A 23514-nucleotide genomic window follows, 5' to 3' on the forward strand; every position below is an offset into this window, starting at 1 on the left:
GATCAGGACGTCCCATCTACGCCGAAGCTTTTCCGGTAGTCCATGAATCATCCCTTTTAGGGTCCTGTTGAATCTCTCAACAAGCCCATTGCATTGTGGATGATAGGGTGTAGTGAACTTGTAGTTGACACCACATTCCTTCCACATAGCAGTTAAGTAGCTCGACATAAAGTTTGCACCTCTGTCGGAGACGACCTCCTTAGGGAAGCCCACTCTGGAGAATACTCCAACCAGGGCTCTTGCCACAACAGGTGCTGTAGTGGTCCTAAGGGGAATAGCTTCAGGGTACCTGGTGGCATGATCCACTACCACCAGTATAAACTTGTGCCCTGATGCTGTTGGTGGTTCCATGGGACCGACGATGTCGATCCCCACCCGTTCAAAGGGCACCCCCACCACAGGCATTGGTATAAGGGGGGCCTTTGTCGTGCCACCTGACTTACCACTGGCTTGGCAAGTGACACAGGAGCGGCAAAACTCCTTGGTATCTTCGTTCATGTGAGGCCAGTGAAAGTGCGAGACAAGCCTGTCCCACGTTTTCGTCTGGCCTAAGTGACCTGCTAAGGGAATCTCGTGGGCCAAGGTAAGTAGGAAACCACGCTGAGACAAGGGGACGACCAGCCTCCTGGTCATGCCAGGCTTGGGGTCTCTTGACTCAGTGTACAGGAGTCCATCTTCCCAGTATACCTTGTGGGTACCTGTGGCGTTCCCAGCAGCCTCAGCAGCAGCCTGCTGTCTGAGGGGTTCAAGAGAAGGGCAGTCTAACTGGTCCTTCCCCAGGTCTTCCCTTGAGGGGCCCCCTGAGCCCAAGAATTCAACTTGATCAAGTTCGAACTCCCTAGGCTCAGTTTCCCTCAATTCCTGTAGGTCAGCCTCCTCCGAGACTTGATCCTCGACCTGGGGCAAGGGGGAAGGCGCAGCCTTAACCCTACTGCTCTTTTTCTTGGGAGGTGTCTGGTCCATTGTTCCAGGATCCAGCACCTGTTCAGTGGGGCATTTCCTGACCTGTGACCTAGTCACAGCGAACACATGTGCTGGCAAACCTAACATTTCCATGTGAGTCCGGTGCTCCACTTCTGACCATTGTGACGACTCCAAATCATTGCCCAACAAACAATCCACTGGGAGGTCTGGACTAACTACAACCTTCTTTTGGCCAGTTACCCCTCCCCAGGAGAAAGCTACAATTGCCATACTGTGATTGGTAGTGACATTGCTTGCATTGGTCACCAGGAATTCTGTACCTGGCATGATCTGTCCAGGGTCCACAAAGTTAGGCGTCACCATGGTGACGCTGGCACAAGTGTCCCTATAGGCCTGAGCCATCTTTCCATTTATGAAAGGCGTCTGTCGGTATTTGCCCAGCGTATTGGGACTTATGTCAGGGGACACGTCCGCGTCCCCTGTACTGACAAGGACAGCCTGAGTGAGTGTGCCAACTAAGTTGTCACGCCCCTCAGAACCCAGGGTTAACCCTACTAAACCCTTGGGAGGTGCACTACCACTGCTGACTGTACTAGGGGGCACAGGTGCCTTAGGGGCTGCAGTGGCAGGAGTCTGCCCTCCTCCTTTCTTGGTGCACTCACTAAACCAGTGAGATTTACTTTTACAGTACTGGCACCATCTTTTGGATTGGCCTTCTTTCTTCTTTTGGGGAGCCTGACCCCCACCCTCTTTGGGTTGTTGGGGACCTGTCGAAGACTTCTGGTCATTTTGTTCCCCCTTAGAATCTTTACCCTTTTGGTCTGCTTTCTTCTGACCACCTTGATTCTGGCCCTGGTTCTGTTTAACTCTCGTACGAACCCATCTGTCTGCCTTCTTTCCCAATTCTTGGGGAGAGGTCAGATCCGAGTCGACAAGATGCTGATGCAACAACTGGTTCTGACAATTGTTTAAAATTTGTTCTCTCATCATCAAATTATACAATCCTGCGTAATCAGTAACCTTACTGCCCAGCAACCAGCCCTCAAAAGCCTTAGTGGCACAATCGACAAAATCAGACCAGTCTTGAGCCTGCGTTTTCTGGGTATCCCTGAACAGCACCCTGTACTGCTCAGTGGTTAGGCCGAACCCTTCAACGAGTGTATTCTTCAAGACTTGGTAATTATTAGCGTCCTCTACCCTTGTGGTGAGGAGCTTGTCTCTTCCTTTTCCTTCAAAGGAGAGCCACAAGATAGCTGCCCACTGACTCTGGGGAACGCCTTGCACAGTGCAGGCCCTCTCCAAAGCAGTAATCCATTTGTGGATGTCGTCCCCTTGTTTAAAGGGGGGCACTATCTTCCCAAGGTGTTTCGTATCGAAACTCTTTTCCCTATTACTAGGTACATTGCTGCCACCAGTGGGGATTGCCCCACTTAACTGTTGCTCTCTAGCGAAAGCAAGCTTTTCCTTGGCCAGGGCAAGTTCTTCCCTTTCGATCCTTAGATTAGCTGCCCTTTCTTTCGCTTCGTACACTCTCCTCTGAGGGGACGTCATCCCTCTTTGAGAAGAGTTGTGAGAGCCGTTGGTATGAAGGGATCTGCCAGAGTCTCTTGACAGAGATCGGGCTCGTCCATTCCCCAGGTTAAGCGGAACCGACAGTAGCGCCGGGGTTCCCCCAGTACCACTATCGTGTCTGCTTAAGTTGGACCGGGTTAGTCTGACGACTTCTACCTGTCCCTTATCTGCCTCGTCCCCAGAGAGATCCTCATCCTCGTCCTCCTCTCCCTCTTCGTTCTCAGTTACGAGGTGGATGAGGTCAGGATCATCTCGGGTTCCCTCGAGGGGAGGCATGTCTCCTTCTGGATTAGAAGAGCTACGAAGTTTCTCAGCTCTCCTGGCATCATAAGTCTCCAAGAGACCAATCAGAAAGGACGTTGTGGGGTTAGACCCCTGCTGAATCTTCCGGGAGTGACACAGTCGTCTTAACTCCTTGAAGCTCAGCACAGTATATCCTGAAGGGATGACCTGTGGAGGGTCAACTGACACAAGGGGAGACTCAGAGTTTCCTCCTTGGCCCGACATACTGTTTCTAGTGTGGTGTAAGTGATGCACCTACCTACACTATGTGTTTTCCTACTGATCCCTTGCTAAGAGTTGTAGCCAAGGTGTGCTAAGCCTTGAGGAGCTACAACAGCTGGTTCAGTAGAACTCAGAGTATTCTAAGCTTTTAGTTATATGTACTAACAGTACTTGTGCGATCTTTCAACAAGATATTCTTAGGATACGTGTGGTAAAACAACAGCAAGCTCAAATCCCAACCGCTGCTCACCAATGTGAGAAGTTGGCCCGATATGCAACTTTCGCTATTCTAGCGACCGCTATGTATCGTTCCAACGACCCTTATGGTGTTTGGTTGTAAGTCAACCTATAGACCAGCTATCCTAGTAGCGTGGATACGAGCAGTCTAAGGCTAAAGACTCGAGAGGGCGCGTTAAGCCAGCTGTTTACCACACATGTACCCCTTGAACACCCAGTGAAAGGACACCACACAAGTGTTATGAAAATAAACAGTATATTTATTAAGAATCACAACAGCCCTGTACTCTTTATGAGGACAGGGTACTAAGCACAAACCAAATCTCTTTAGCAAATACTTTAAGTGCACAATTAAAACAAGTGTCCGAGGACACGGAAAGGTTAAGGCAAGTCGGAAGCGAGGGACTCGGGACCCTAGAGTAAGGAGGCTATGCAGGCACTGAAATGCCGAGTTACCTAGCCACGAGGGCTGCGGCTGCACAAGTCTTACAGGCGTCGGGGTCTTCGCTGACGAGCCAGGAGCCGGAAGAAAAGGAGTTGCTGGCCGGCGACCAGTGATGAATAGTTCGTAGAGATCCAAGCCTGGATCGGAGATTGATGAAACCTGAAAGCAGAGGGGACCAAGTTCGTACTACTAGCCAGTAGTCAGAGGGTACCAGGAAGGCACCAGTTGGCCGTCACCTCGACCAGGTGAGTGGGCGACGCTAGGCTCTGCAGTCTCACGGACCAGGAGGCGTTGTCGGCGACCACGGTGGAGGTGCGAGCTGTCCCACGACGGATGACGCTGTCGGCGTCTTGAGTGGACCAGGAGGGTCCGGGGTGCTTCTCGAAAAGATGGAAGCAAGGGCCAGTCTGGAGCAACCAGACCGGCAGTGATGATTCTCGGATGTCGTCACAGAAGGACACAAGCCAGCGGCTAGTGACCAGACAACGTGCTGAGCAGCGAGCAGAAGGGCCCCACGCAGATCGTGGAGATGCTGGGGCACTGCACTTCGGAGCTGGAGCGGCTCAGGGTCGGGGCTTCTCGGACCCCAGAGCACTCACCAGAGAGTTACCTCGATGGTCGTGCTGGTTTTTAAGAGCGTGCAGGTTCTGATGATGGCCGGTCCCTCGAGGTCTCGTCGCACCCACAGATCACAGCTGAGCTGATGACAGGGGTAGAGGTCAGAGGTGCCAGGGAAGCCGGTTCTCGTCGAGCTGGGCCGTCGGATTCCTGGAGGAAGGACTTACAGCAAACCGCAGAGTTCTTAGATGGTGCCCGCTGATGCAGGGTGACTACTCCTTAGCCACAAGGGAGAAATCTTGAGAAGAGTCTTGAAGTCCTTTCGTAGAAAGTATTCTTGATTCAAAGATGATCTAATTTGGAAGGGTCCCCGCTCCGGCCTTTATCCTAAAGAAAGGGGTGGGTACATGACTAGGTCCTGCCCTAAGGGTGGGACCAGGAAGGGGGGTAGTTACACCCCTCTCCCCTGCCGGACTTTCCCCAGGCCAGGGCTGTCGCCCCTGGAACTGGTTCTAACCGGCAGATGCGTAGTGAGCACCGGGGTGCCACTCCGCAGTCACCTTCTCGCAAAAGCCCTACCTACCCAGAATACACAAACCCTGTCTGGGACGGTGCGAACACCGCCCTCGACAGGAAACCCTTTGTCCAAGCGCTCCTCGCTGGAAGGACTCCCAGCAGCAGGAGGTCAGACTCGTGTCTGTGGTGGCAGCATCCATTTTGTGGAGCTGAGGCTTTCGTTAACTTTAACCGGGGTTCACAGTTACGTACATGTCGTGTCCCTCTAGAAGGGCGGAATGCTAACCTCGTCGCCAGAGTTGGTGAGAGGGCAGCATCCCGATTCGTATGACACCTTACTCGACATGTCTTGATAACGCGACACCGAAGTTACCGATGTGGCACGCGTTATCATGGAACAGCCATTGGGTCTTTTCTCCGCAAGCTGCAACCGGCTCGGCTCGGGCCAGAACACAGTTCACGCGAGCCCATGCACTCTGCCTTCAGGATTGTCAAGGCCTGCCATAGGAGTGACTGATAGGGACTCGGGTGTCCATTGTATGGTTAGATATAGAGCTACTATATCTAAAGCAAAGGGTGATTACACGACTTCGCCCCAGCTGTCATGCAGCCAGTTGTGTCAAATTTAGGAGGCCAGCCAGGGGTGGCATAATACATGCTGCAGCCCCTGGCGGCCCTGGGTACACCTATGCCCTGAGTTACAGGGTCTGATAAGGTGGCCCAGTACCAATTGGTAAATGCACCTAGGGTACATATCGTAATTTAGAAAGAGAACAGCCAGGCTGTGGGTCTGATTGGCAGGCCCACAGCCAGAGAAAGTCGTAAACCAGTGAAACAAAAGCAAAAAATCTGGGTGATCATAGGATTGCAGACCCTACTCTCCTACACTCGGGAGCCATGATGTCAAGTTCAGTGAGGGAAGGTTGGGATGAAGAACCCTCCCTCCCATCTTGGTCAGCAGGTCCGGCCTGCAAGGTAGTCTCCTGTGTGGAAGTACCGACAGATGTAGAAGGTCCGGGTACCACCACTGCCGTGGCCAGTCGGGAGCTATCAGAATCATGGTCATGCTGGATCTGAGTAGCTTGGACACCACCTTCGTGATCAGGGCAGAGGAGGAAAGGCGTAGGCAAATGTCTCTGACCAGTCCATCAAAAGAGCATTCCCTCTTGTCCCTGGACGGTGGAATCTGGACGCGAAGGCGTGGCATTTTGTGTTTTCATCGTCCGCGAATAGATCTATTTTCGGACGACCCCAACGATGGAAAAGGTCCGCCACCACCTCGTCGTGCAGCACCCAGTCTGGCTGATCGTCGAAGTGCCTGCTGAGTGAGTCTGCCTTGACATTTAGCTCTCCTGGAAGATGCAACGCCACGACCGGAAGTTTCCGGCGAGCAGCCAGTGCCAGATCGCCTGCGACTCCAGTGAGAGAGGATGCGACCGAGTTCCACCCTGCTTGTTCAGGTAGAACATGGTCGTCATGTTGTCGGTCTGGACCAGGACTGAATCGGACTCTATTGCCATCAGGAAAGCTTTTAGAGCCAGATGGACTGCTCGTAGCTCCAGCATGTTGATGTGGTAGGACTGTTCTTTTGCCAACCACCGTCCCTGAATCTAAAGGCACCCCATGTGTACCCTCCGGCCTTGCAGAGACGTGTCTGTCACCACCGATTGCTTTGTTAGTGGCTGGTGAAAAAGGACTCCCACCTTCAGATTCTGCTGCTGAGTACACCATGAAAGGGAGGATCTCGCCGCCTGGGAGAGAGAGATCTGATCCTCCCAGCGACCTGTCGACTGATCCCACTGGTCCTCCAGAGTCTGTTGCAAAGGACGCAGCCTCAGCCTGGCGTTGGGAATAAGAAAGATGCAGGACGCCATCGATCCTAGCAGGGATGCCACCTGCCGGACTGTCCGATTCTGCACCTGGAGCATAAGCCTGCACCTCTGTCTCATTGAAGACAGTCTCTCCTCCGAAGGATACGCTCTTCCCACGCATGTGTCCAGAACAGAGCCGAGGTAGTGGATGGACTGGGTGGGCTGTTGCACTGACTTTTCCATGTTGACATGCAGACCAAGGTCGTGCAGCTGTTGCAGACAAAACTGGAAGTCGTGCCTCACTTGCAGTGGGGATGGACCTTTCAGCAGCCAGTCGTCCAAGCATGGCTAGACAAAGAGACCTTTTCTGTGAAGAAAGGCCGCCACCACTGCCATGCATTTGGTGAAGCCTCGCAGAGCGGACTTCAGTCCAAAGGGCAGGACCTTGAACTGATAATGCTTGTGGCTGACCACAAACTGCAGGTACTTCCGATGACGTTTTGCGACGGAAATGTGGAAGTAAGCATCTTGGAGGTCCACCGAACACATCGAATCCCCTACTTGCAGATGTGGACATATTTGGTGAAGGGCCAACATGCGAAACCTCTCCCTGATTAGGACTTTGTTCAGAAGTCGAAGGTCAAGGATTGGTCGAAACTTGCCCTCCTGATCTTTTTTGGGGACAAGAAAATATCTGGAGTAAACTCCTTTTCCTCTTTGATAGGGCGGAACCTCTTCTATAGCCTGCTTTTGAAGAAGAGCTCTCACCTCTTTTCGAAGCAGTTGTAACTGATGAGGACGAGACTTCTTTGGTGGAATGTCCTTTGGAAGTACACAGAAACGTAGCGCATATCCATTGCGTAGTATATTCAGCACCCAGCGATCTTCTGTGATGCTGGCCCACTCTGATAAATGTTGAGATGCAATTCCTCCCACTGGAGTGGGCAACGGTAGCAGAGGAAGCCACTTTCATGACTTTCCTCCTCTCATCGTGGTAGAGGACTGCTGCTGGTGGCCACTTCTACCTCTTAAATGTTCCTCCTCGAAACTGGGACTTGCCCTGATTCTTGTTTTGGGACCACTGAGGGTGTTGAACCCTCTGTTGAGCCCCCTTGCGCTGGTTGGATTTGTATCTGTGCTTGAACTCTTTTTTCTTTTCCAAGCCGACCGCTTTGAGAGTGTCCAGCTCGGTTTTCATTCTACTCATCTCATCGTCAGTGTGGTAGCCGAAGAGAGAGGAACCAGAGAATGGAAGGTTCTAGATGCGTTGTTGTGCATTAGGTTTGAGGCCTGTCAAGCGCAACCAAGCCGACCTTCTGGCGCATACGAATGCGCCGAAAGCACTGAGCCGTCCGCCGCCGTGCTAATCATCTGGTTAGCCACCAGACAGCCTTCCATCAGTGTCTCTTCAAAGTCTTTCGGATCTTTTGGCAGTTTGGACTTTAAGCACTCCATGGAATCCCATAAGGCTCTATCATATCTGCCTTAAAGTGCTGCTGCACTGGAGACCTTCAGAGTAGATGCGGCAGAGTTGCAGACCTTTCAACCCCACGAGTCCTGGGATCTGCTGTCCTTATCTGGAGGAACTGAAGAGGTAGTAGTGACTGCATGTGCCTTACGTGCTGCTGCTCCTATCACCGAGTCTGCAGGAGGATCAGTCTTAACGAAGACCAGGTCAGAGGTACAATTCCTGGAGCCAATGGAAGCAAGGGACGAGACCCAGGCGTCTGGTGAAGTCTCAAAAATCAACGTCGTGGTGACCTGGGGGACAGACATTTCAATGTTGAGCTTCTGAGCTCCCCTCTGCAGGACATCATGGTAAGTGTTAATGTCATCAATCGGCGAGACCCTAGAGATAGGGCTATCCGAAAGCGTGGGGGAGTAGTCCCTCTTTGAAGAGTGGGTTGAGGAGGAAAAAGAAGTAGAAGGTGTTCTTCTACTCCTGCGATGAGCACTGCGTCTCCTATCCCTTGATCTCGAGCGATGTTCCGTTCTGGGGGAACGAGATCTAGAAGGCCTCCTCACAGGTGATCTCTCAGCTTGGACCCTGTGCCCGGGGGGGCTGAGTCTATCCGCTTCTTCAACCAGTCTTTGAAGAGACCTGTGCATAGTACTGGCGTACTCCAGCATCTGCCTTGTAGCCCCTGAATCTCGCCAGTGATGCAATGGCAGATTCCAGCTCGGGGACAACCGCACCTCAGTAGGAGAAGGCTCCATCCGTCGCAAAGGCAACTTGCGTGCAGAGTTTCTGGTCTCTGGAGAGGCTGACCTTGAGAAAGCTCGCCTGGATAAATGCGAGGAGGAGTGGCGGGACGCTGACTCCGTCACCAGAATCACTGATCCTTCTCTGGATCTCTCTAAAGCAGGTCTCGACGTCGATCCTGCATGCTTCCGCGACTCTTGTCGTCTCGACGTCGAGTGGTCTTTTGACGGCGAATGCCTCGACGGAGAGCAATGCCGGCGAGAGGCTGGTGAAGATCGGGGGTGCCTCGACGTTGAACGGCGATGTGCAGACGACGACGGAACATGCATCCCTCTCGACGCCGAACGTCTCTGGGACGACGGCGGAGCAGCCAATCTCGACGTCGAGGGTCTACGCGACGACAGCGGAGGGGTATTTGGCACCCTTGAGTCTTGAATTCTCGACGTCGACAACGTACCTGAATCTCTTTGACGGCGAGCCCGCCGTCAAAGGTCGTTTTTGCCAAATGCCAAAAAAACTGTCAATAAAAGACAGATTCTAACTTGACAAGATGTAAAACGTCAAAGTAAGCCAAGAAAGTTGAGAAAATGAAGTGGATTTCGGACAGAAATCAGAAATGAGTGGAGCTGTGTCACCAGGATTTATTTATTTATTTATTTATTTATTATTGCTATTTATTAAGCGCAAACAAATACCCGTAGGCGTCTCGGCGCTAGATTAACTGCCATCTTCGAAGAGTAACACTGTAAATTTATTGGTTAAAAAGCCAGGTCTTTAACCGCTTCCGGAAGAGCAGGAGTGAGGGGCTGGTCCTGATAGGTTGTGGAAGAGTATTCCACAACTTGGGGGTGTAGGAGAGTAGGGTCTGCAATCCTATGATCACCCAGATTTTTTGCTTTTGTTTCACTGGTTTACGACTTTCTCTGGCTGTGGGCCTGCCAATCAGACCCACAGCCTGGCTGTTCTCTTTCTAAATTACGAGATGTACCCTAGGTGCATTTACCAATTGGTACTGGGCCACCTTATCAGACCCTGTAACTCAGGGCATAGGTGTACCCAGGGCCGCCAGGGGCTGCAGCATGTATTATGCCACCCCTGGCTGGCCTCCTAAATTTGACACAACTGGCTGCATGACAGCTGGGGCGAAGTCGTGTAATCACCCTTTGCTTTAGATATAGTAGCCCTATATCTAACCCTCCAATGGACACCCGAGTTCCTATCAGTCACTCCTATGGCAGGCCTTGACAATCCTGAAGGCAGAGTGCATGGGCTCGTGTGAACTAAGCTCTGGCCCGAGCCGAGCCCGGTTGCAGCTTGCGGAATCAAGACCCAATGGCTGTTCCATGATAACGCGTACCGTATCGGTAACTTCAGTGTCGCGTTATCAAGACATGTCGAGTAAGGTGTCATACGAATCGGGATGCTGCCCTCTCACCAACTCTGGCGACGAGGTTAGCATTCCGCCCTTCTAGAGGGACACGACATGTACGTAACTGTGAACCCCGGTTAAAGTTAACTAAAGCCTCAGCTCCACAAAATGGATGCTGCCACCACAGACACGAGTCTGACCTCCTGCTGCTGGGAGTCCTTCCAGCGAGGAGCACTTGGACCAAGGGTTTCCTGTCAAGGGCGGTGTTCGCACCGTCCCAGACAGGGTTTGTGTATTCTGGGTAGGTAGGGCTTTTGCGAGAAGGTGACTGCGGAGTGGCACCCCGGTGCTCACTACGCATCTGCCGGTTAGAACCAGTTCCAGGGGCGACAGCCCTGGCCTGGGGAAAGTCCGGCAGGGGAGAGGGGTGTAACTACCCCCCTTCCTGGTCCCACCCTTAGGGCAGGACCTAGTCATGTACCCACCCCTTTCTTTAGGATAAAGGTCGGAGCGGGGACCCTTCCAAATTAGATCATCTTTGAATCAAGAATACTTTCTACGAAAGGACTTCAAGACTCTTCTCAAGATTTCTCCCTTGTGGCTAAGGAGTAGTCACCCTGCATCAGCGGGCACCATCTAAGAACTCTGCGGTTTGCTGTAAGTCCTTCCTCAAGGAATCCGACGGCCCAGCTCGACGAGAACCGGCTTCCCTGGCACCTCTGACCTCTACCCACGTCATCAGCTCAGCTGTGATCTGTGGGTGCGACGAGACCTCGAGGGACCGGCCATCATCAGAACCTGCACGCTCTTAAAAACCAGCACGACCATCGAGGTAACTCTCTGGTGAGTGCTCTGGGGTCCGAGAAGCCCCAACCCTGAGCCGCTCCAGCACCGAAGTGCAGTCTCCCAGCATCTCCACGATCTGCGTGGGGCCCTTCTGCTCGCTGCTCAGCACGTTGTCTGGTCACTAGCCACTGGCTTGTGTCCTTCTGTGACGACATCCGAAAATCAACACTGCCGGTCTGGTTGCTCCAGACTGGCCCTTGCTTCCATCTTTTCGAGAAGCACCCCGGACCCTCCTGGTCCACTCAAGACGCCGACAGCGACATCCGTCGTGGGACAGCTCGCACCTCCACCGTGGTCGCCGACAACGCCTCCTGGTCCGTGAGACTGCAGAGCCTAGCGTCGCCCACTCACCTGGTCGAGGTGACGGCCAACCGGTGCCTTCCTGGTACCCTCTGACTACTGGCTAGTAGTACGAACTTGGTCCCCTCTGCTTTCAGGTTTCATCAATCTCCGATCCAGGCTTGGATCTCTACGAACTATTCATCACTGGTCGCCGGCCAGCAACTCCTTTTCTTCCGGCTCCTGGCTCGTCAGCGAAGACCCCGACGCCTGTAAGACTTGCAGCCGCAGCCCTCGTGGCTAGGTAACTCGGCACTTCGGTGCCTGCATAGCCTCCTTACTCTAGGGTCCCGAGTCCCTCGCTTCCGACTTGCCTTAAACCTTTCCGTGTCCCCGGACACTGGTTTTAAACTGTGCACTTGAAGTATTTGCTAAAGAGATTTGGTTTGTGCTTAGTACCCTGTCCTCATAAAGAGTACAGGGCTGTTGTGATTCTTAATAAATATACTGTTTATTTTCATAACACTTGTGTGGTGTCCTTTCACTGGGTGTTCAAGGGGTACAGGTGTGGTAAACAGCTGGCTTAACGCGCCCTCTCGAGTCTTTAGCCTTAGACTGCTCGTATCCACGCTACTAGGATAGCTGGTCTATAGGTTGACTTACAACCAAACACCATAAGGGTCGTTGGAACGATACATAGCGGTCGCTAGAATAGCGAACGTTGCATATCGGGCCAACTTCTCACATTGGTGAGCAGCGGTTGGGATTTGAGCTTGCTGTTGTTTTACCACACGTATCCTAAGAATATCTTGTTGAAAGATCACACAAGTACTGTTAGTACATATAACTAAAGCTTAGAATACTCGGAGTTCTACTGAACCAGCTGTTGTAGCTCCTCAAGGCTTAGCACACCTTGGCTACAGCTCTTAGCAAGGGAAAAGTAGGTAAACACATAGTGTAGGTAGGTGCATCACTTACACCACACTAGAAACAGTATGTCGGACAAAGGAGGAAACTCTGAGTCTCCCCTTGTGTCAGTTGACCCTCCACAGGTCATCCCGTCAAGATATACTGCGCTTAACTTCCATGAGTTACGACAAGTATGTACCTCTAGGAAGATTAAGCAAGGGGCTAACCCCACCACCTCCTTTCTGATTGGTCTCCTAGAGACTTATGATGCCAGAAAGGCTGAGAAGCTTCTTAGCCCTTCTAATCCAGAAGGAGGCATGCCTCCCCTCGAGGGAACCCGGGACGATCCTGACCTCATTCACCTCGCAACTGAGAACGAAGATGGCGAGGAGGATGAGGATGAGGATCTCTCTGGGGACGAGGCAGATAAGGGACAGGTAGAAGTCGTCAGACTGACACGGTCCAACTTAAGCAGACATGATAGTGGTACTGGGGGACCCCCGGCGCTACTGTCAGGTGCGCTTAACATTGGGAATGGACGAGTTAGGTCTCTATCAAGAGGCTCTAACAGATCCGTTCGAACCAATGGCTCTCGCAACTCTTCTCAAAGAGGGATGACGTCCCCTCAGAGGAGAGTGTACGAAGCTAAGGAAAGGGCAGCTAATCTGAGGATCGAAAGGGAAGAACTTGCCCTGGCCAAAGAAAAGCTTGCTTTTGCTAGGGAGCAACAGTTAAGTGGGGCAGTCCCCACTGGTGGCAGCAATGTACCTAGTAATAGGGAAAAGAGTTTCGATACGAAACACCTTGGGAAGATAGTGCCCCCCTTTAAACAAGGGGACGACATCCACAAATGGATTACTGCTTTGGAGAGGGCCTGCACTGTGCAAGGTGTTCCCCAGAGTCAGTGGGCAGCTATCTTGTGGCTCTCCTTTGAAGGTAAAGGAAGAGACAAGCTTCTCACCACAAGGGTAGAGGACGCTAACAATTACCAAGTCTTGAAGAATACACTCGTTGAAGGGTTCGGCCTAACCACTGAGCAGTACAGGGTGCTGTTCAGGGATACCCAGAAAACGCAGACTCAAGACTGGTCTGATTTTGTCGATTGTGCCACTAAGGCTTTTGAGGGCTGGTTGCTGGGCAGTAAGGTTACTGATTACAAAGGATTGTACAATTTGATGATGAGAGAACAAATTTTAAACAATTGTCAGAACCAGTTGTTGCATCAGCATCTTGTCGACTCGGATCTGACCTCTCCCCAAGAATTGGGGCAGAAGGCAGACAAATGGGTTCGTACGAGAGTTAAACAGAACCAGGGCCAGAATCAAGGTGGTCAGAAGAAAGCAGACCAGAAGGGTAAAGATTCAAAGGGGGAACAAAATGACCAGAAGTCTTCGACAGGTCCCCAACAACCCAAAGAGGGTGGGGGTCAGGCTCCCCAAAAGAAGAAAGAAGGCCAATCCAAACGATGGTGCCAGTACTGTAAAAGTAAATCTCACTGGTTTAGTGAGTGCACCAAGAAAGGAGGAGGGCAGACTCCTGCCACTGCAGCCCCTAAGGCACCTGTGCCCCCTAGTACAGTCAGCAGTGGTAGTGCGCCTCCCAAGGGTTTAGTAGGGTTAACCCTGGGTTCTGAGGGGCGTGACAACTTAGTTGGCACACTCACTCAGGCTGTCCTTGTCAGTACAGGGGACGTGGACGTGTCCCCTGACGTAAGCCCCAATACTTTGGGCAAATACAGACAGACGCCTTTCATAAATGGAAAGATGGCTCAGGCCTATAGGGACACTTGTGCCAGCGTCACCATGGTGACGCCTAACTTTGTGGACCCTGGACAGATCATGCCAGGTACAGAATTCCTGGTGACCAATGCAAGCAATGTCACTACCAATCACAGTATGGCAATTGTAGCTTTCTCCTGGGGAGGGGTAACTGGCCAAAAGAAGGTTGTAGTTAGTCCAGACCTCCCAGTGGATTGTTTGTTGGGCAATGATTTGGAGTCGTCACAATGGTCAGAAGTGGAGCACCGGACTCACATGGAAATGTTAGGTTTGCCAGCACATGTGTTCGCTGTGACTAGGTCACAGGTCAGGAAATGCCCCACTGAACAGGTGCTGGATCCTGGAACAACGGACCAGACACCTCCCAAGAAAAAGAGCAGTAGGGTTAAGGCTGCGCCTTCCCCCTTGCCCCAGGTCGAGGATCAAGTCTCAGAGGAGGCTGACCTACAGGAATTGAGGGAAACTGAGCCGAGAGAGTTCGAACTTGATCAAGTTGAATTCTTGGGCTCAGGGGGACCCTCAAGGGAAGATCTGGGGAAGGACCAGTTAGACTGCCCTTCTCTTGAACCCCTCAGACAGCAGGCTGCTGCTGAGGCTGCTGGGAACGCCACAGGTACCCACAAGGTATACTGGGAAGATGGACTCCTATACACTGAGTCAAGAGACCCCAAGCCTGGCATGACCAGGAGGCTGGTCGTCCCCTTGTCTCAGCGTGGTTTCCTACTTACCTTGGCCCACGAGATTCCCTTAGCAGGTCACTTAGGCCAGACGAAAACGTGGGACAGGCTTGTCTCGCACTTTCACTGGCCTCACATAAACGAAGATACCAAGGAGTTTTGCCGCTCCTGTGTCACTTGCCAAGCCAGTGGTAAGTCAGGTGGCACGACAAAGGCCCCCCTTATACCAATGCCTGTGGTGGGGGTGCCCTTTGAACGGGTGGGGATCGACATTGTCGGTCCCATGGAACCACCGACAGCATCAGGGCACAAGTTTATACTGGTGGTAGTGGATCATGCCACCAGGTATCCTGAAGCTATTCCCCTTAGGACCACTACAGCACCTGTTGTGGCAAGAGCCCTAGTTGGAGTATTCTCCAGAGTGGGCTTCCCTAAGGAGGTCGTCTCCGACAGAGGTGCAAACTTTATGTCGAGCTACTTAACTGCTATGTGGAAGGAATGTGGTGTCAACTACAAGTTCACTACACCCTATCATCCACAATGCAATGGGCTTGTTGAGAGATTCAACAGGACCCTAAAAGGGATGATTCATGGACTACCGGAAAAGCTTCGGCGTAGATGGGACGTCCTGATCCCCTGCCTCTTGTTCGCCTACAGAGAAGTCCCACAGAAGGGGGTTGGCTACAGCCCTTTTGAACTTTTGTACGGGCATCCTGTAAGAGGACCCCTGTGTTTGGTGAAGGAAGGATGGGAGAGACCTCTCAAAAAGCCTGCAACCAACATAGTGGACTATGTGCTCGGCCTCCGCTCGCGGATGGCTGAATACATGGAGAAGGCATCCGAAAACCTTAAGGCCAGCCAAGAACTCCAAAAAGCTTGGCATGACCAAAAGGCTGTCTTGACTGTTTACCAGCCCGGACAGAAGGTGTGGGTGTTGGAGCCAGTGGCCCCAGCAGCACTCAAGGACAAATGGTCCGGGCCCCACACCATCCTGGAGAAAAAGGGAGAGGTCACCTACCTGGTCGACCTGGGAACTCCCCGGAGCCCCCACAGGGTGCTTCATGTCAACAGGCTAAAAGCATATGTCGACAGGAAGGACATGAGTTTGCTCATGGCCCTAGATGAGGGACAGGAAGAGGAGAGTGACCCTCTCCCCGACCTGCTCTCTCAGAATCCTGACGATGGCTCGGTAGATGGTGTTGTCTTTTGTGGCAGCCTCTCCGAACATCAACAGAGCGACTGTAAACAGGTTCTTCAGTCGTTCCGACATCTGTTTTCTCTGACACCCAGTCAGACCGATTGGTGCACCCATGAGGTCGACACTGGTGACAGCTTGCCCGTAAAGAGTAAAATCTACAGGCAGCCTGATCACGTTAGAGACTGCATCAAAAGTGAAGTGCAGAAAATGTTGGAGCTGGGAGTCATTGAACCCTCGGATAGCCCTTGGGCTAGTCCCGTAGTTCTAGTGCCGAAACCTCACACCCAGGGTGGTAAGAGAGAGATGAGGTTTTGCGTAGACTACAGGGGTCTCAATGCAGTCACTAAGACTGACGCCCACCCAATACCAAGGGCAGACGAGCTTATCGATAGATTGGCTTCGGCCAACTACTTAAGTACGTTTGACCTGACAGCTGGGTATTGGCAAATCAGGTTAGCTGAGGACGCCAAGCCTAAAACCGCGTTTTCAACCCCTGGTGGGCATTATCAGTTCGTGGTGATGCCCTTTGGTCTGAAAAATGCACCTGCCACCTTCCAAAGGTTGGTGAATCAAGTCCTTACTGGGCTGGATGACTTCTGTGCGGCGTATCTAGACGATATTGCTGTCTTTAGCTCCACCTGGGAGGATCACCTGGTCCACCTGCGGAAAGCGTTAGAGGCTCTGCAAGCAGCAGGCCTCACTATCAAGGCCACCAAGTGCCAGATAGGGCAGACACAGGTTGTATACCTGGGCCACCTTGTAGGTGGAGGTCAGGTTCAGCCACTGGAGAGCAAGATACAGTCAATCAGGGACTGGGCTCCTCCAACCACCCAGACTCAGGTTCGAGCTTTCTTGGGCCTGACTGGTTACTACAGGAAGTTTGTCAGGAACTATGGTTCCATCGTGACACCATTAAATGAACTGACAAGTAAGAAAATGCCAAAAAAGGTTCAGTGGACAGCGAGCTGTCAAAAAGCATTCGATGACCTAAAGCAGGCCATGTGCACGGCGCCTATCCTCAAGAGTCCGGACTACTCCAAACCATTCATTGTCCAAACAGATGCTTCTGAGTTGGGTGTGGGAGCTGTTCTTTCTCAACTGAATTTAGATGGTCAAGACCAGCCCATTGCTTTTATAAGCAGACGGCTGACCCCTAGAGAGAAGAATTGGTCAGCTATTGAGAGGGAGGCCTTTGCTGTGGTTTGGGCCCTGAAGAAGCTGAGGCCATACTTGTTTGGCACTCACTTCAAGATTCAGACCGACCATAAGCCCCTCTTGTGGCTAAATCAGATGAAGGGTGAAAACCCCAAACTGCTTAGGTGGTCCATTTCCCTACAGGGGATGGACTTCACAGTGGAACATAGACCTGGTACTGATCATGGCAATGCCGATGGGCTCTCCAGATATTTCCACTTAGAACAAGAAGACTCACCTGGTCAAGGTTAGCTAGTTGTTCCGACGTTTGGGGGGGGGGGTCATGTAGGAGAGTAGGGTCTGCAATCCTATGATCACCCAGATTTTTTGCTTTTGTTTCACTGGTTTACGACTTTCTCTGGCTGTGGGCCTGCCAATCAGACCCACAGCCTGGCTGTTCTCTTTCTAAATTACGAGATGTACCCTAGGTGCATTTACCAATTGGTACTGGGCCACCTTATCAGACCCTGTAACTCAGGGCATAGGTGTACCCAGGGCCGCCAGGGGCTGCAGCATGTATTATGCCACCCCTGGCTGGCCTCCTAAATTTGACACAACTGGCTGCATGACAGCTGGGGCGAAGTCGTGTAATCACCCTTTGCTTTAGATATAGTAGCCCTATATCTAACCCTCCAATGGACACCCGAGTTCCTATCAGTCACTCCTATGGCAGGCCTTGACAATCCTGAAGGCAGAGTGCATGGGCTCGTGTGAACTAAGCTCTGGCCCGAGCCGAGCCCGGTTGCAGCTTGCGGAATCAAGACCCAATGGCTGTTCCATGATAACGCGTACCGTATCGGTAACTTCGGTGTCGCGTTATCAAGACATGTCGAGTAAGGTGTCATACGAATCGGGATGCTGCCCTCTCACCAACTCTGGCGACGAGGTTAGCATTCCGCCCTTCTAGAGGGACACGACATGTACGTAACTGTGAACCCCGGTTAAAGTTAACTAAAGCCTCAGCTCCACAAAATGGATGCTGCCACCACAGACACGAGTCTGACCTCCTGCTGCTGGGAGTCCTTCCAGCGAGGAGCACTTGGACAAAGGGTTTCCTGTCAAGGGCGGTGTTCGCACCGTCCCAGACAGGGTTTGTGTATTCTGGGTAGGTAGGGCTTTTGCGAGAAGGTGACTGCGGAGTGGCACCCCGGTGCTCACTACGCATCTGCCGGTTAGAACCAGTTCCAGGGGCGACAGCCCTGGCCTGGGGAAAGTCCGGCAGGGGAGAGGGGTGTAACTACCCCCCTTCCTGGTCCCACCCTTAGGGCAGGACCTAGTCATGTACCCACCCCTTTCTTTAGGATAAAGGTCGGAGCGGGGACCCTTCCAAATTAGATCATCTTTGAATCAAGAATACTTTCTACGAAAGGACTTCAAGACTCTTCTCAAGATTTCTCCCTTGTGGCTAAGGAGTAGTCACCCTGCATCAGCGGGCACCATCTAAGAACTCTGCGGTTTGCTGTAAGTCCTTCCTCAAGGAATCCGACGGCCCAGCTCGACGAGAACCGGCTTCCCTGGCACCTCTGACCTCTACCCACGTCATCAGCTCAGCTGTGATCTGTGGGTGCGACGAGACCTCGAGGGACCGGCCATCATCAGAACCTGCACGCTCTTAAAAACCAGCACGACCATCGAGGTAACTCTCTGGTGAGTGCTCTGGGGTCCGAGAAGCCCCGACCCTGAGCCGCTCCAGCACCGAAGTGCAGTCTCCCAGCATCTCCACGATCTGCGTGGGGCCCTTCTGCTCGCTGCTCAGCACGTTGTCTGGTCACTAGCCGCTGGCTTGTGTCCTTCTGTGACGACATCCGAAAATCAACACTGCCGGTCTGGTTGCTCCAGACTGGCCCTTGCTTCCATCTTTTCGAGAAGCACCCCGGACCCTCCTGGTCCACTCAAGACGCCGACAGCGACATCCGTCGTGGGACAGCTCGCACCTCCACCGTGGTCGCCGACAACGCCTCCTGGTCCGTGAGACTGCAGAGCCTAGCGTCGCCCACTCACCTGGTCGAGGTGACGGCCAACCGGTGCCTTCCTGGTACCCTCTGACTACTGGCTAGTAGTACGAACTTGGTCCCCTCTGCTTTCAGGTTTCATCAATCTCCGATCCAGGCTTGGATCTCTACGAACTATTCATCACTGGTCGCCGGCCAGCAACTCCTTTTCTTCCGGCTCCTGGCTCGTCAGCGAAGACCCCGACGCCTGTAAGACTTGCAGCCGCAGCCCTCGTGGCTAGGTAACTCGGCACTTCGGTGCCTGCATAGCCTCCTTACTCTAGGGTCCCGAGTCCCTCGCTTCCGACTTGCCTTAAACCTTTCCGTGTCCCCGGACACTGGTTTTAAACTGTGCACTTGAAGTATTTGCTAAAGAGATTTGGTTTGTGCTTAGTACCCTGTCCTCATAAAGAGTACAGGGCTGTTGTGATTCTTAATAAATATACTGTTTATTTTCATAACACTTGTGTGGTGTCCTTTCATTGGGTGTTCAAGGGGTACAGGTGTGGTAAACAGCTGGCTTAACGCGCCCTCTCGAGTCTTTAGCCTTAGACTGCTCGTATCCACGCTACTAGGATAGCTGGTCTATAGGTTGACTTACAACCAAACACCATAAGGGTCGTTGGAACGATACATAGCGGTCGCTAGAATAGCGAACGTTGCATATCGGGCCAACTTCTCACAGGGGGCCGAAACCAAAGATCGACGATCACGCCAAGTAACAGATTTTGTCCGTGGCACCACTAGTTGCTTCAAGGTGAAGAAACAAAGTTGTCTAGAGGGAGTATATGGAATTAGCTGGTCCCTGAGAAACTGCGGGCCTTGATTATGTAGTGCTTTATAAACTAGACAAAGTATTGAACTTGATTCGGTTACGAATCGGCAGCCAGTGGTAGTTCCTTATCGTATCTGAGACTGATTTGAATCTGGGCGTTCCAGAGAGAAGTCTGGCCACCGCGTTCTGAATGGTCTGCATTTTATTAGTCACCCAAATCTGTACATTTGCAAATAGGCCTTTACAGTAATCCAGGGAAGATAGAACTAAGGCAACCACCAAGGTTTTCCCCGCTGTGTCAGGTAGAAAAGGAATAATTTTCCTTATCAATTTTAGTTTATGACAAGCTGTAGCTTCTGTTTTCTTGGCATGGGCCATAAAATTAAGGCCATCATCAAATGTCACTCCCAAATTCCTCACCTTGGAAACTGGCTTAGGCGGAACTCCAAAAGATGCAGGCCACCAGGCCGGGGACCATCCTGGCGAGAGAGGTCCAAAGATGACCACCTCCGTTTTCTCGGAGTTTAACTTTAGACAATTAGAGGCCATCCACTCTCCAATTTCTAGCATACCTCCTTGAAAACGTTTTCTTCCTGAAGAAGCCTGAAAGAACAACTGACCTAACTGTCACCCCTGAGGCATGATGGGAAGCTGGGGTTAAGAGTGCCTTAAAGGCACGGTGGCAGTTTTATTGCATGTAGCTACAGGTTAGCTTTTCAGTCTTTTTAGACTGTGTATTTGCAATGCAGCCTGGGACCTTCCTATGCTTTCAGTGTTTTATAGGAATTTCTACTGCTTTCGGAGCATTAAAACAGTTCCAAAACAAACTTAAGTGTTGTTTTCTCATGTCTCTAATGCATACTATTCATGTATGGTGGAAATTCATTACAGCATGATTCAGCTTTGGTGTTTAGTAGGCTGCAATTATATATATATATATATATATATATATATATATATATATATATATATATATATCACATAATATAATGTTTCCGGGGTCCCGCGCATGGGTGGGAATATTCTAATGCTTATGACTATTGATGAGGATCCCCTGGAAGAGAAACTGTTTTAGTGTAGGTTATGTGCAAATGCTTCACACACTGCCTCGAAGATAAGCCTAGTTGCTCGTGCCAAGCTACCAAGGGGTTGAGCAGGGCTTATTTTAGAAGTGTAACTCCCTTATTCTGACTAGAGTGCTGGTTTCTGCCTCGCTGTGGCGCAAGTCTCAGCTAGCCAGAAATCCCATATCTAACAGCAATCCATCTCTAAACCTTACTCTCGAGCAAGATCAAGAACATTGCTGCGTCATTTGTCAAGCCGTGAGGTAACGCTCATTGAAGGCCTTTGTGTGCATGGTGCGGCAATAGCACTGATGTGAACAAGCAGGGGTGGAGCCTACATAGGTACTGTGAAACTCATTTCCAGCGTGGACGGCGCCCCATGTAGCCAAACAATACCACCTACTGGCATGCAAGGTACCTATTCACAAAAAAATTCTGGATCAAATCTGTTGCCTGGGCTGTATTCTGATGTAAGGTAAGGAATGCTGCAGCAAGGCGGATATGTAACATCCCTTACCTTCACTCAATAGCCCCTCATCTGCAGAAGCTACACTGGCTGCCTGTGAGGAGCCGCATCCAGTTCAAATCCTTGGTCCTGGCTTTCAGGGTGCTAAAAGGTCAAGGGCCTGCATATCTCAGATCCAGGCTCAAGCTTGCCCAGTCAAATCGAGCACTTAGATTTAATCTTCTTTCTGCTTCGCCCTCCCAGTTTTCGCCGCTCCAGAATGGGGGGGTACAGCTTTTGCTGTTATTTCTGCTAAATCTTGGAACAGCCTGCCACTCTCCCTTCGTAGGACTGAATCTGAATGCTTGTTCAAGTGCAACTTAAAAACCTGGTTATTCTCCAACTTGTAGCTTCGCTAGATACTCTTACTGCACCTTGTCCGTAGCGCCGGGACACCCCCATTGGGGATAGCTGCCGCTTTATAAGCTTCAAATAAATAAAATATTTGCAACTAGAAACCTTATTCAGATACTCTTACTGCACCTTGTCTGTAGCGCCGGGACACCCCCATTGGGGATAGCTGCCGCTTTATAGGCTTCAAATAAATAAAATATTTGCAACTAGAAACCTTATTCAGATACTCTTACTGCACCTTGTCCGTAGCGCCGGGACACCCCCATTGGGGGTAGCTGCACGCTTTATTACCTTCAAATAAATAAAATATTTGCAACTAGAAACCTTGTTCCGATTTCATTTATTTTGCCCATGGAATACCAACATACTAAGGAAACATACTAGAAAAAAACTAGTTGCCTGGATTTATAGTTACTCATTCAGTCCAAACATTGTACACTTAAAAGAAAATGTGTTATTTATTAGCTACCACATCCACCAATTCCAAGTGAGATTCCCAACAGTATGGCAGAGACAAGAGTGCTAGGATATACATCGATTTATATTTTGTATGGCTGGCCATTGAAACAGAAGTACCAGCGCTGAAGAACTAGTAGATGGCGGACGTGCAAGTACAGTCCATACAAAAACTCCCAGTACCAGGGACTGGAATCTTAGGAGACGACGGTGTATGTTGAGCTCAAGTAGGGCCTGAATGAGACAGGGCAAATTATGAAAAGAAGCTATAGGACACCCACCCACTAAGTAGATGGGAAGAGGCAAGGACATAAGTTAAGTAATTGTGTAACTAATCCTGCACTGTTCCTCGATCCTCAGATGCATGAATTATTAAAGTGAATCTAGAACATTTCTAAGGAAAACCGCCCACGGTTTCAACTAATTTCAAACACAAAAAGTAAAGGCACCTTTCTCTTGCACCAAGCTTTTGTTCAGTGCTCATCCTTCTACAATGGTGAAATTGGATATTATTTTTGCACCGTATATTTGGACATGGCAACCCGGATCTCTTGAAAAAGGAAGTACAAGTTGGACAGGAATTATCTTAGTTGAATTAGTCTGTCTTACCTTTAGGACCGAAGAGCGCAGCATAGCAGGGTTTGTGGCAATAAGGCTTTCCATCATGCTGTAAAGACAAAAAAGCAGATTCACCATACAGGATAGCACCCAGCCTCTCTGCTGGCTTTACAAACCATTAATTGACCTTTTATTACTCATTAATTGAGCTCCACCACAAACGTTATTGACTGATATTTAAAACCTACTTTCCATAACAGGTGAGAAACAAACGCACACCTTAACTGCATACAAAACAAACGACAAAAATAGAACATACAGGGGTAAGGAAAAAAGCGGACTCCGATTTCATGCGTCCACAAAAATCAAATCTTGCGAGGGAGGACTCTAAGAATAGTCAGAATCAATTCAGAACGCAAATCTCTTATAATATAAATGATTCTCAACTTTAATATTATGCATCCGGTTACTTACGAGATAACTTTACTCCCTTTTGTGCCATAACCCTTCACTCATCATATGATATGGCCTGTCCATGACCAGCGTCTGCGGTTTTCCCTTTTTATAGAGAGTGAAGTCTAGCCTTTCATTCAATCCCTTCGGCACTATACAAAGTATTTCAGTAACAATCCTGCCTCTACTGCCGCCTCTGATTGGATATGGTCTGTATCGATCTGAAAATATAACTGACAGGTACTTTCCTTCATTAAGGCTCTTTCTGGTGGATACTAGAACCACAGATACCTCATTTCCAGAATAACCCCGGAGCCTGGCTGAATCCGGAAAGCTTT

General features: G+C 50.8%; 1 protein-coding gene across 2 annotated transcripts in view; it reads right to left on the reverse strand.

Annotated features, from left to right (window-relative positions):
- CRIP3 (cysteine rich protein 3) overlaps positions 1-23514 on the reverse strand; it is a 743798-nt gene that overhangs the window by 401265 nt on the left and 319019 nt on the right. For both annotated transcript variants that reach the window (XM_086925848.1, XM_086925847.1), the window contains exon 3: positions 22775-22832. In XM_086925848.1, coding sequence (XP_086781974.1) covers positions 22775-22832 — 58 coding nt within the window. The remainder of the gene's footprint in view (positions 1-22774; positions 22833-23514) is intronic.

This window comes from Lissotriton vulgaris, chromosome 6, assembly GCF_964263255.1.
Source record: "Lissotriton vulgaris chromosome 6, aLisVul1.2, whole genome shotgun sequence".
Taxonomy (NCBI): Eukaryota; Metazoa; Chordata; class Amphibia; order Caudata; family Salamandridae; genus Lissotriton; species Lissotriton vulgaris.